This window comes from Nuphar pumila, chromosome 13 (genome assembly GCF_984573655.1).
Source record: "Nuphar pumila chromosome 13, dmNupPumi1.hap1.1, whole genome shotgun sequence".
Lineage (NCBI taxonomy): Eukaryota > Viridiplantae > Streptophyta > Magnoliopsida > Nymphaeales > Nymphaeaceae > Nuphar > Nuphar pumila.
The window spans coordinates 12,458,779-12,472,317 of NC_143261.1; the positions used below are offsets into that span (position 1 = coordinate 12,458,779).

The 13,539-nt window shown below is 38.1% G+C and overlaps 1 protein-coding gene across 2 annotated transcripts in view; it reads left to right on the forward strand.

The window, feature by feature from the left end:
* Window positions 1-13,110, forward strand: part of LOC149817787 (protein S-acyltransferase 8-like) — a 40,620-nt gene extending 27,510 nt beyond the window's left edge. The window contains exons 4-5 of one of the 2 annotated variants that reach the window (XM_089985896.1): window positions 9,428-9,661; window positions 12,497-13,110. In XM_089985896.1, coding sequence (XP_089842022.1) covers window positions 9,428-9,661; window positions 12,497-12,994 — 732 coding nt within the window. In that variant the 3' untranslated portion in view covers window positions 12,995-13,110. The remainder of the gene's footprint in view (window positions 1-9,427; window positions 9,662-12,496) is intronic. The other variant, XM_089985897.1, reaches the window with a different exon arrangement.
* The last annotated feature ends 429 nt before the right edge of the window (window positions 13,111-13,539 follow it).

Here is a 13,539-nt window from a genome sequence, read left to right on the forward strand (position 1 = left end):
ACTATGTTGATTTTCTTAAAATTCCCAAGAATCAATTTTGTAATGTTGCTCAAAACAAAGATATTCATGTATGGCATAAGAGATTGGGTCATCCCAACATTGTTAAAATCTCTTATTTGCCTTTTATTAAGCATCTTTGTAATGAAAATTTTGTTTGTAATGAATGTATTCTTGGAAAAATGAGAAGTCTTCCTTTTCCTCAAAGATCCATGTTTACAACAAAACCCTTTGAAATCGTTCACTCCGATGTTTGGGGTCCAGCTCCGGTGATATCCAAGGGAGGCTTTTCTTACTATGTTATCTTTGTGGATGATTTCACTAGGTTTAGTTGGATATTTTTTCTTAAACATAAATATGAAGTCTTTTCAACTTTTAAAACATTTCATATGATGGTTTTAAATCAATTCAATGGAAATTTTAAAATTTTTAGAACCGATTCGGGTGGCGAATACCTTTCCAATGAATTTAAAAGCTATCTTGAAAACTATGGAATTCTCCATCAAAAGTCTTGTCCCAGAACCCCCCAACAAAATGGGTTGGCTGAACGGAAACATAGGCATATTATTGAAACTACACGAACTTTGCTCATTTCTCAAAATATACCGAAAAAACTTTGGGCGGAGGCCGCTCTTACTTCTGTCTATCTCATAAATAGACTTCCATCTAAGAACTTGAACAAGATTTTCCCGTTTGAAAAATTATACGAAAAAGAACCTGATTATAGCAGGTTAAGGGTTTTTGGTTGTAAATGTTTTGTCCTTACTGATAAAAATGACAAACTCTCCCCTAAGGCCATTCCTTGTGCCTTTCTTGGTTACTCTGAAACTCATAAAGGCTTTCGCTGTTATGATGTTAAGAGTGATAAACTTTATGTTTCCAGAAATGTAAGCTTCTTGGAAAATGTTAGTGGTTTCGAAAAACTTGAAACTAATAACGAGAATATAGACTATTCTTTTTTGTTTGATTTGTTAACTGAATATGATGATACTAGCGATGATGAAACAAATCAAAATGATGAAACTCATACTGATCAACCCATTAATGAAGAACCACATAGAGATCCTATTACCTACTCTCATAGAGATAGGAGTACTTTTAGAAGTGCCCTCGAAAGATATGATAGTGAGTCTACCCCTTCAAGTGAAGGAAATCTTCGTAGGACCGAAAGATCAAGAAAACCCCCTTCTAGGTTCATCTCATATGAGTCTTTTTCACCAAAATATAGAGTCTGTCTAAGCGCCATTCACTCGTACATAGAACCTAGGGATTTCGAGGAAGCACGAAAATACCCGGAATGGATAATTGCTATGAATAATGAACTTGAAGCCCTAAAGAAAGCAAAAAACCTGGGAGTTTCAAGACCTTCCTCAAGATAAGAAAGCAATAGGGTGTAGATGGGTTATTAAAGTCAAAACTAAGAGTGATGGGTCTCTTGAGAGATATAAGGCCCGCTTAGTTGCAAAAGGATATGGTCAAAAATATGGGATTGATTATGAGGAGACTTTTGCCCCCGTTGCTCGGATGGTCACCGTCCGATGTCTTATAACCGTTGCTTCAATAAATAAATGGAACATCTATCAGATGGATGTTAAGAATGCGTTTTTAAACGGAGATCTAAACGAAGAAGTATATATGGATGCTCCTCTTGGAATGGAGTATCCTAAAGGAAAAGTGCTTCGTCTTCGGAAAGCACTTTATGGTTTAAAACAAGCTCCCAAAGCTTGGTATGATAGGTTTAACTCCGTGATGTTAGATAATGGTTTTTCCTCATGCTTTACTGATACTGCTTTGTTTGTTAGAAAGTCTAATGCAGGGATTGTTATTCTGTTGCTATATGTGGATGACATGCTTATTACTGGGAGTGATTCTAAAGGGATTAAAAGCATAAAATCCATTTTAAAGCATAAGTTTGAAATGTCTGACTTAGGCTTTCTAACTTATTTTTTGGGTATTGAGGTAGCTTACTCTCATAGAGGATATTTTTTGTCTCAAACTAAGCTTGCATCTGAGATTATTGACAGGTCAAGCATTACAGATGATAAAATTTGTGAAACTCCTGCTATAGTAGGAGCTAAAATGAAGATTGATGATGGTGTTCCTCTCTCTGATCCTACTCCCTACAGGCAACTAGTAGGATCGTTGATGTATTTAAGTATCACCAGACCAGATATCTCTCATGCGGTGCATACGGCAAGTCAGTTTTAGCATGCACCAACTTCTGTTCACATGGGTGCTATCTTACGTGTCGTAAGATACCTAAAGCACACTATTAATAAGGGAGTTTTTCTGTCTTCTTCTTCTGAGTTAAGGTTAATTGCTTATACTGACTCTGATTGGGGAGGTGACCCAAATAACCGTCACTCCACCACTGGTTTTTGTGTTTTCTTAGGAGACTCATTAATCTCATGGAGATGCAAGAAGCAGCAAAAGGTGTCTCTATCATCAACTGAAGCCGAATATCGTGCCATGGCAACTACTACCATGGAAATTGTTTGGATTCACCAATTGCTGGAAGACATGGGAATCACTATTGAAGGACCTACCAAGCTTTGCTGTGACAACAAAAGTGCGATTTATATCGCCAAAAATCACACCTTTTATGAGCGGACCAAACACATAGAGATGGATTGTCATTATGTTCGAGAGGCGTACCTCAAGGGAATCATTGACCTTCCATATGTCACGTCCGAATATCAATTGGCGGATTTCTTCACCAAAGCCTTGTGTGCTCCGCGTTTCAACTTTCTTCTTAGCAAACTCTCGGTCATCCTGCCCTAAGTTTGAGGGGGGGTGTTAAATTATGTACCTTATCACCTAATGTAATATATATATATATATATATTTTATATATATAAGGTAATACATATACATATATTAATATATATGTATATGTATCTACTTTTTATATATATAAAATATATATATTTCTTATTATTTAGTCATAGGGGTAGTTTTGTCTTTTCTTCCATTTTACGCACATTCACCTTTTGAATGTGTTTGTAATTTCTTTTTAGTTTTTCTTTTTCTTTATTTTTATTTCTTTTATTTTTGTACTTAAAGGAACCTTGGGGGGGCCACTCAAATAGACGTTGGGCCCCCTCCAACGGTCACATTTGTGACCGTTGGAGGGGCTCCAACGTCTATGAGTGGAGCCCCTCCAAGGCTCCCTTTTGGGTTGTTATAAATAGGGGCTCTCTCCTTGTATTCTCTTATGGCTTTGAGTCAAAGCCCAAGTTCTCAATAAATTGATTCTATTGTTTTTATGCCTTTGTGCATTTGTGAGTTATTTGTGGGTTGTGCTTTTTGTGCACAAGTGTTCTAAAGTGTTCTTATTGTGCTTTCGTGGTGGGTTCATTATCAAGAATATTAAGGTCTTGATATTAGTATCTTGTTGGAGATACTTTCACAGTTGTTCCATGTATACCTCCTCCTTCAAATCCCCATGTAAGAATGCATTTTTTACATCAAGCTGACTCAACTTCCATCCATGTTCAATAACCAGGGAAATGATAATTCGAATTGTTCCCATTCTTATAACCGGACTAAAAGTCTCATCATAGTCTTGCCCTGCTTCTTGAGTGAATCCTTTAGCTACAAGCCTTGCTTTATATTGTTCAATGGTTCCATCTGGCTTGTACTTGATTTTGTAGACCCATTTGCATCCGACAACATTTTTGTCAGGTGGTCTGGGAACAATTTCCCATGTTCCACATTCATGCAAGGCTTGCATTTCATCATTCATGGTTTCTACCCATTTCATAGAAGCTGCTGCCTGATAATACATGATGGGCTCTTCATCCTTATTGATGGCAGTTAAAAACAATTGAAAATCCAAGGAGAAGTTGTTATTGTGAAAGTATCTCCAACAAGATACTAATATCAAGACCTTAATATTCTTGATATTGAACCCTCCACGAAAGCACAATAAGAACACTTTAGAACACTTGTGCACAAAAAGCACAACCCACAAATAACTCACAAATGCACAAAGGCATAAAATAATGGAATCAATTTATTGAGAACTTGGGCTTTGACTCAAAGCCATGAAAAAATACAAAGGGGAGAACCCCTATTTATAACACCATTAAAGGGGCCTTGGAGGGGCTCCACCCATAGTCGTTGGAGCCCCTCCAACGGTCACAAATGTGACCGTTGGAGAGGGCCCAACGACTATGTTGGTGGGCCCCCCAAGGTACCTTTACGGTACATACAAAAAGAACATAAAATAAAAAGAACAAAAAGAAAGATAAAATAATTACAATCACATCCGAAAAGTGGATGTGCGCAAAAATAGGGAAAAGACTAAACTACCCTTATAACAAAACAAATAGAAATATATATTTTATATATATATTTGAGTAGATACATATACATATATATTAATATATGTATATGTATTACCATATATATATATATATAAAATATATATATTACATTATATGATTATGTACATAATTTAACAGTTATAACTAACCCACCTGTCAATAGGATGCCGTATGCGGTTTGATTTTCTGACTGCGAGGGTATGAGAAGGAGTAGGATTGGCGACTGAGACATCATCTAAATGGCTTGATGTTGTCGGTCTCTGTCTGGAATAGACAATGCCTTTGTATCTGCCCGGTACTTCCTCTGCATTCTGTGACCCTGACGTCCCAGTGTTCTCAAATACCTCTTCTTCTTGTTGCACGCAATCTGAGGAACATGTTTCATTGGAGCCAACAAAAAGTTCTGAGCTTAGCCAAGGATAGTAAATTTCAGTTGACATATTCGTTGTGTCAGCTCCGTGATCAAAATTTTGTTCATCAAAGACAACATTTCTTGAGGTTCTGATACGTTTGTTGGTGGGATCATAACACCTATATCCTTTGTAGTCATCTGCATATCCCACGAATCTGCACCTTTGGGCTTTGTCTTGAAACTTGTTTATCAGGGACTGATCGATATGCACATAGCAAACACATCCAAAAACACGCAGATCATAATAACTAGGATAAGTTCCAAAAAGACAGTGATAAGGAGACTTATTTTCCAGAATAACCATAGGCAGTCTGTTTATCACATGCACGACAGAATGGAAGGCTTCTGTCCATAAGTTGATGGGAAGATTGCTGTCATGAAGCATACTCATGGCACTTTCAACGATATGCCTGTGTTTTCGTTCAGCAATTCCATTTTGTTGAGGGGTACGAGGACAGGACACCCTTCTTCCTATTTCGTTACTTTGAAGAAAAGAGATAAAATCACGGGATGAGAATTCCCCACCTCCATCACATTGGAAAAATTGAATGGACTCAGAAAATTGATTTTTGACAAGGGAAAGAAAGTTTTGAAACAAAGAGAAGACTTCCGACTTATTTTTTATGAAATATATCCAAGTGTACCGAGTATAGCTATCAACAAAGATTAGATAGTATTTGCTCCCAGATCCAGAGGCAACTGGGGCGGGTCCCCATACATCAGAACAGATTATCTCAAAAGGTTTTGAGGCTCTCTTATTAATGGAATGAAAAGGCAATACATGACTCTTGCAGGAAAGACAACTGAAACATTTGAGACTGTTCTCATCCCTATTTAGACTTTCTTTTGGAATGAGATTATTGGATACAAGTTTCTCAATGAAATGATCCCCACAATGTCCTAGTCGACTATGCCATAAGAATGACTTATTACATTCAGAAATACTAAAAACATTAGCAGAAGAATGGCTTATTACATTCGGAATCCACTTCAGCCCTTAGCTGGATCTTGGCTCTGATACCATGTTAATTTTCCTTTTTATTCCTGTATTGTATTGAGAAAGAGAAGAGAAAGAGAGAGAGGGAGAGATCGACTGCGACTGTCACGATTTCTGTAAAAAAAAAATCGTGACCTAAACATGTATTTAAGTTTATATTACACTATGGGTCGGGTCTGGTATATCCAGACCCGATAACTAAATACATGACCTTTACATACATGGGCGGTGACATGGATCGGGTCGGATCCTGCACCTTTTTCACAAGTCTCTCATGCCAAATTCCAATACTTTTGTCCTTTACAAGATTGCAAGATGACTTAGATGGAAGAGTCAAAAAATCTATAAAATAGAGATCACCCCTTCTATGGCCTTGCCCAATCAGCTTCCTTGACTGGAGATCCTGCACGGTGCAATCTTTAGGTGAGAAAGAGACTTGGCATCCATGATCGGTGATTTGAGAAACGGAAAAAAGATTTAGATTAATTTTTTGAACGATTCTTACTTTAGGAACGAAAAAGTTTTGAGAATTTTTAAAATCAAGTGTTCCAATACTTTCAATTTTCAAGGATGTTCCATCGGCCGTTGAAACATAAGAGGATATGGGTTCGGAAAAAATATTTGAAAGAGTTTTTATGAGATGTCATATGAAAAAAAGCACCGGAGTCTAGTATCCACATACCTGGAGGTGATGAAGAATAGGCGATGGCGGCTCCGGATGTTGAAGAAGAAGTTTTGAGAAGATGTTGGAAAACTTCGGAGATATGATTAATAGTTTCTTTGATATCTCCCTCTTTGGCACTTTCTTCTTCCTTCTTTGGAGAATTTTCTCCAACCGCGGCTACTTTTCCCTTAAGTTTCGGACAAACCGGTCTAATGTGTCCCGGTTCATTACAATAATGACATATCACTCCCTTTCTAGGCCCATTATTTTTGTTAAAGTGAGGAGGTCTATAGTAACGGCCAAAACTTCATCACTCTTAATGCTTAGGCCAAGTCGAGTTTCTTCTTGGCATATTTCGGCAAGGGCATCTTCAATGGGTAAGACTTTACTTCTATGGAAAAGGGATGCCCTAACTTGTTCAAATTCCGGTCGAAGACCATGAAGAAATTGAAAAAAGTGCTTCTTTTCAATTTGTTCCCTTCTTAACTCAATATCTTCCGGAGCCACCCATTTAGGCTCAAGAAGAGCAAGTTCATCCCAAAGAGGGGTTAGAGAGCTAAAGTTGTCCCGGACACTCATATCCATTTGTTTGGTGGAACGGATTTTTTCTTGACAAAAAAATTGTCGAGCAAGATCCTTTTGGGTATACATACCCTTAAGGAAGAACCATGCCTCATTGGCCCTTTTAAATTTGGCAATATTAGCACAATTTTTGAGGTCCACATTGTTCATAAACCATGCCAAAATTTTGGCATGGTTACTTTCCCAATCCTCAATTTTGGATTGATGGTCATTGATAGCTTTGATGCGCTCATCGCCATCTAAAGTTTTTTCAACCTCATTTTCGATTTTAGTGAGAACAAGAGAGGGTTCGGGAGTAGTTCCCATAACAAAAAGTTTCTTACCTCTTAGATGATTTTCCATAGCGGAGGCCCACATAAGATAATTGGATCCATTGAGCTTAAAAGAAAGCTCAACTTTAGAATCACGTTCCATCGGCACCAAATATTCTTTCTTTCTTTAAAATCTTGAGAGGCACACGTCCCGAGATAACAAAGAGAAGCCCAATCACCAACCGAGCTTTGATACCATGTAATGAAGAGGGGCGGAAGCACCAATAGAGCAAGAACACTCTTTAAGAGTGACCACAAGAGTCAAGAACACAAACACTAAAAAGTGTATACACAAAACTCACAAAGGTAGAAAATGACTTAAAGTCATAAGTTGAATATTATTGAAGAAAGTAAGAGGAGGGTGAAAACCCAATACCTTTACAAGTGGGAGCCTCCTCTATTTATAGAGGAGGAGAGCTAAAGGGGGACCATAAAGGGGGCTCCCTTCTAGTCGTTGGGAGCCCCAACGGTCATAAATATGATCGTTGGGGCCCCAACGACTAGATAGGTGGGGCCCCTTATGGTCCTTCAAAAGAAAAACTAAGAAATAAAAAAGGAAAAAGAAAAAGGGGAAAAAGAAAGAAAAAAAAAGTACAAAAAAGAAAAGTACATGGTGATTTACCAAAATACCCCTATCGGGTTTTTGGTTGTACAGAAAAAGAAAAAGAAATGTATTATGTATATACACATATATATATATACATAATTTAACAGGAGATACCTTAAAAATATGTATTCCTTGCACATGTATGCAATTTACAAGACAAAGTTCAGACAATTACTCAAAAAGATAAAACTATTCGAGAATATTACAATGAGTTATCCGAACTTTGGGAACAATTGGCTCTTCTTGAGCCCAAATGACATTGTGCCGAAGATATCAAGCTTTGCCAAAAGCGACTCGATATGCAACATTTCTATCAATTTGTGAATGGTTTAAGGCCGGAGTTTAAATCCACCAAATTGGCCCTTTTACATCGTGAAAAAATTCTTTCTATTGTCGATACTATCAAAGAGCTCACTATAGAGGAAAATAAACTTAGAAAAAATTCTCAAAAAGTTGATGATGACTCAGTTTTAGCTGTGTCTAGACCGAAAAATCATATTCGCACTTACAAGACACCTCATTTTGGAAGACAAAATGGTGACTTTGACAAAAGAAAAGTCGTTTGTCATCATTGTCATGAATCGGGGCACTATAGGCCTCAATGTCCAAAGTTAAAAAGAAGAGAAGAAAAAAGAGTTGCATATGTTGAATCTGAAGGGTAAAAGTAAAACATATTGCGTGTAATATATATATATATATAAGAAACACTTATATTGTGACAATTATATGCGGTGAGTTAAAGGAATTCTTAGTTTGCTATATTGGTCTCTCTAGGAATGTTTTATATCTTTGGTGATGATGGATATATCAGGCTTATCAACATCCACACGTGAAACAGTTGTCTTTGTGTGCTCACATATCAGTTTGTTTTATCAACATCCACATGTGATACATAAGTTTGATGACTATCTAGATGATCTAAACTACCTTTACAGTTGGTAAATATCTGTAAAATAAATGAAAAGGGGTGTTTCCAGTACTTAATGTTTTTGGATAAAACACACACTCTCTCTCTCTCTCTCTCTCATGCACACACACTTGGAAGATTCCCCTTAAAGGGATTCACATTTAGGAGTTGATTTACATTTCTTGGATGTGATGAAATGAATTGTCAACGCTCCTGCAGAAAGGGAAGGATTAGATGGTGAACATCATCACCACAGTTGAGAAACATGCAATTGTTTATTTGCAAATCATTGATGCTAACTTTTATAGTTTGTGAGGATGAGTGTCATCTCACATTTGTTTCCCATACTCCATAACATTTGCGTTTCATGGGGGTGTTTTGGGATTCATTTGTAGTATTCATTCTGTTGAAGCTGTTTCAGGTACCTCTTGTCAAGACATTATTGTAATTTATGACAGGAAAGTAACTTCTTTTGCTGTGTCTACACCCTTGGTTCCCTCTGCTGGTAGTATTGGAACTTTCTCATCTTTAAATTGGAACTGTGTATGGGAAATTCCTTTTTGCAATAACTTCAAATGCTAACTAGTGGTACATATTTTCTTTCTCTATTCCCCCATTGCAGCGGAACTATCGTTTCTTCTTCATGTTTGTTTCCTCAGCGACCATGCTTTGCATATACGTGTTTGCAATGTCAGCTTTGAACATTAAGTTTCTCATGGCTGGGGACTATCACACAGTTTGGAGTGCCCTCAGGCATTCTCCAGCATCCCTGATACTTATGATCTACTGCTTCATTTCTGTGTGGTTTGTTGGAGGCCTCACCGTGTTTCATTTGTATCTTATTAGTACCAACCAGGTCAGTGTCTTTTTATCTCAAAGTGCTGTTTCTCTCTGGTTATCTATTGCAAGTTTTATTGGATTTTTTCTGTTATATGATGGTATCATTTTCAATTTTTTTCTTGCTGTATTGGAGTTTTTCTGAACGTGTCATTGTCACTGGTTTATGCTTTACAGTGCAACTTGTTCCACTGCTAGCTATGTTACCTAGACATGGATGCAGGTGTCAGTGTTGGACACAGTTTTAAATAATCCACATGTTAGGTCATGGGCATATATACATAGGAAAATATGAGACGTTTTAACTGAAAACTACAAAGAGATGGTGAAGCATGCTTGGCCATCAAACTACAAAGAGAAAGGGTAAAACATGTTTGAACCAAAGCTGCAAAAGAGAGAGGGTGGCAAATTAGTCACTTAGGGTGTGTTTGAATTGCAGGACATGGGGTCCACTGGGACCAATGCATCCCATAGTGGCAGGCCCCATGTCCTGCACCAAACAGGTAATTCCTGTGTCTCGCCCAAAATGGGATGCAAGAATGCCTTGCGTCCTATTTGGGCAGGAAGCAAAAGTCAGGGGTCCCATCTCTGGCTGCGTTCATGCATCCCTGATGTAAACACCCTCTTAATGTAGAGACTAAAGTCAATTGACTACTAGTATTTTATTTCATATTTCTTTCTTTGATGATTCAAATAAAACCATGATAATATTGCTAACATAGTCATTAAGATAATTGCAAGTTTAGACATAATTGACAAAATTGACCGCAAGCAGTTGCCTGAGATGTTGAGTTGGTTGATGTTAATTCTGCTTATACAACTGTTTGAATAAATGGGTATTATTTTAGTTCTCAAGATAGCTGATATATACTGGGAGTCTGTACAAGTAGGATCTTTGTAGTTCCTACGATTATGCAAAGTTGCTATAATCATGATATTGTATGCCACAACACAACAGAGCAATGTTCAGTGAGGGGCATTCAGATGGAGTTACTAACCTTTGCTTCTCAAATGCAAAGTTAAGCTCTAAGTTCATCGTGGTGTAATATTCTGTGGGCTACTATTTGAAACTTTTTGTTGTATCTTAAAAAGACTAATGGCTACAGGACACACATTGGCCTTGTCTAAAGGGCAATAGATAAAGAAATTTTGCTTGCATCAAGTCACAGATTGCTAACGCAGTGTGGCTTTCAACTGGTATAAAATTGAGTTGAAGATCATTTCTGTAGCCAATTGGAGTCAACGGATTGGGTTTTTGATTTTTTTTTCATGGTTCCACTTTTGTTTTAGAGCCATATTTGTTGATAGTGTCTGTTATATCTGCATCTGCTGATCTTGGTACGCTAAAGAAAAAGGAGGAGATGGTTGTTTTTTTCACTTTTACAGCTTGATTTTGATATTTGGGTTTGCAAGCTTCACTTGGTATTTTTGATTGTTAGGTGTTGGAACACTTGCTGCTCTTGGTGTTTGTGTGTTGGGGTGATTTTTTTTTTTTTTTGGTCTTTGTTTTCGTACGTTTACGTTGGTTTGGACAACTTAAAACCTCTTGCTTCCAATGTCCGCACTTGTGGAGGGGTGACAACCAATTTTCCTATAACGGTTGGGTTACATCAAGGATCTGCTTTAAGCCCTTTCCTATTTGCTATAGTGATGGATGAGCTTACGAGATCAATTCAAGAAAATGTGCCGTGGTGTATGTTGTTTGCTGATGATATTGTTTTGATTGATGAGTCTAGAGCTGGGGTTAATGCTAAGTTAAAATTATGGAGACAAACATTGGAAGCAAGAGGTTTTAAGTTGAGTAAGAGTAAGACAGAATACATGGAATGTCAGTTTAGTAAGCAATGAAGTAGTGATGGGAGTGTAGTGAAGCTTGGTGAGCAAGAAATACCGGTGGATGATTGTTTCAAATATTTGGGATCTATCATTCAAAAGTATGGAGAAATTGATGGAGATGTAAATCATAGGATAAAGGTTGGGTGGATGAAATAGAAGAGTGCAACTGGAGTGTTGTGCGATCGTAGAATGCCATTGCGGTTGAAGGAAAAGTTTTATAGGACGACGATTAGGCCCGCTTTACTATATGGTAGGGAATGTTGGGCTGCCAAGAGACATCATATTCAAAATATGAGTGTAGCTGAGATGCGTATGCTGAGATGGATGTGTGGAAATACAATAAAAGATAAGATTCGGAACCAGGAGATACGTAAGAAGGTAGGCGTTGCACCCATTGAAAATAAGATGAGAGAGACTCGTTTACGGTGGTTTGGACATCTTCGGCGAAGGCCTAATGATGCTCCAGTTAGAAGGATGGAGAAATGGAAAAATATATTAGTTAAAAGAGGTCGGGGTAGGCCTAGGAAGACATGGATGGGTGATAGGAAAGGATATGAATGCTTTGAACCTCACCGAGGACATGACATTGGATAGAAATGATTGGAGGAGAAGGATTCATGTGGAAGACCCAGAATGATTTTCTTTTTTGGTTCATATCGCCGACCCCAATTGTTTTGGGATGAAGGTGTAGTTGTTGTTGTTGTTGGTCTTTGTTTTCCTACGGTTGGACACGGAATAAGATTGTTTTCTGTTATTTCCGTTTCATGAACTGGGCTAATGACTGGTGAGGAAAATTTTGAAAGGGACCTCTAATGAAGAAAACTGTAGGGAGCATGTGCAACCTTGATGGTTTTTTGTTTTCTTTCACTTCATCATAGAAAATAAAATCACATGTAGTTGCGGTTTTGTGGGTAGATATTGTCAATCTGTATAACCTCTTGTTCCCTCTGGTACACCTACTCTTGCGGTTAACAGTCTGTCCTTTCTCTTCTTAATCTTACTGTTTTATGTGTTTCAGACTACGTATGAAAATTTCCGATACCGAGCTGAGAACCGACTGAGTATGTATGACCAAGGCTGTGTGAGTAATTTTGCTGAGATATTCTGCACTAGTCTGGCACAGCAAGATGTTCAGAAACCACCTCCACCTCCACCTCCACCTCCAATGGAAAGCAAAGAGAGTGAAGAGCCAGTTGACTATGTACGCACCAAAGTTGAAGACGATCTGGAGATTGGTGGGGCTCTGTCCAAAGTTTCTGAGCACAGCTTCGAGGAGAGCGATATACGTGATCGGAGCAGCACTGGTCGGGATATCGGTCTAGAGACCTACCCCGCAGCACTTGAACAAGGGATGGGCGGACATCTTCCGTCTGATACACATGTTGGGGCACACAGGCACTCAAGCTGGGGTAGGAGTGTAAACTGGGAGATCTCTCCAGAAGTTCTTGCGATGAGCTCGGCGGTCACTGAGAGTGGAAGGTTTGCTGGTGAAGGGGCCACTCCAGTGAGCAGGTAAATTTTTACAAAATGAAGAAAGAAGAGAATTTGAGTATTCATTTGTTTCCTGTTTCATTGTAGCAACTGTTGTGGTTTTTTATTTGATAATCAAGTGAAGATCTCTCTTTATTTCCAGAGGTCCTCCGTTTTGTCCATATTTTGCCATTTGGGTGTTGTCCTTTGCTAGCAAGAAAGATGCTTTAAATAGTCCAAATTAGTTTGTATTTTGAAGAGAGAGAGAGAGAGATGTTTAAGTAGTCCTTGCTAGAGATGCTTCTAGTTTTATTAGGCTATACATTCGTTTTATATAAAATATAACCAACTTTACATCCCTAATAACAGGGTACGGTTGGCCCTAAACTGGGCATGCAAACCCTGTTCCAAACCAGATCCGACCATAATATCGAATCAGGGTTGGATGTAGCCGATACTATATCCGACTAATCAGATGTAGCTAAACGGATTCAAATCCAGACCAATAAAGCTCCATACCATTTCTGGTGGTTTTACTTGTAGGATATCTGTCAAATTGGGATATGGGTCGGATTTGGTATTAAGAAATCA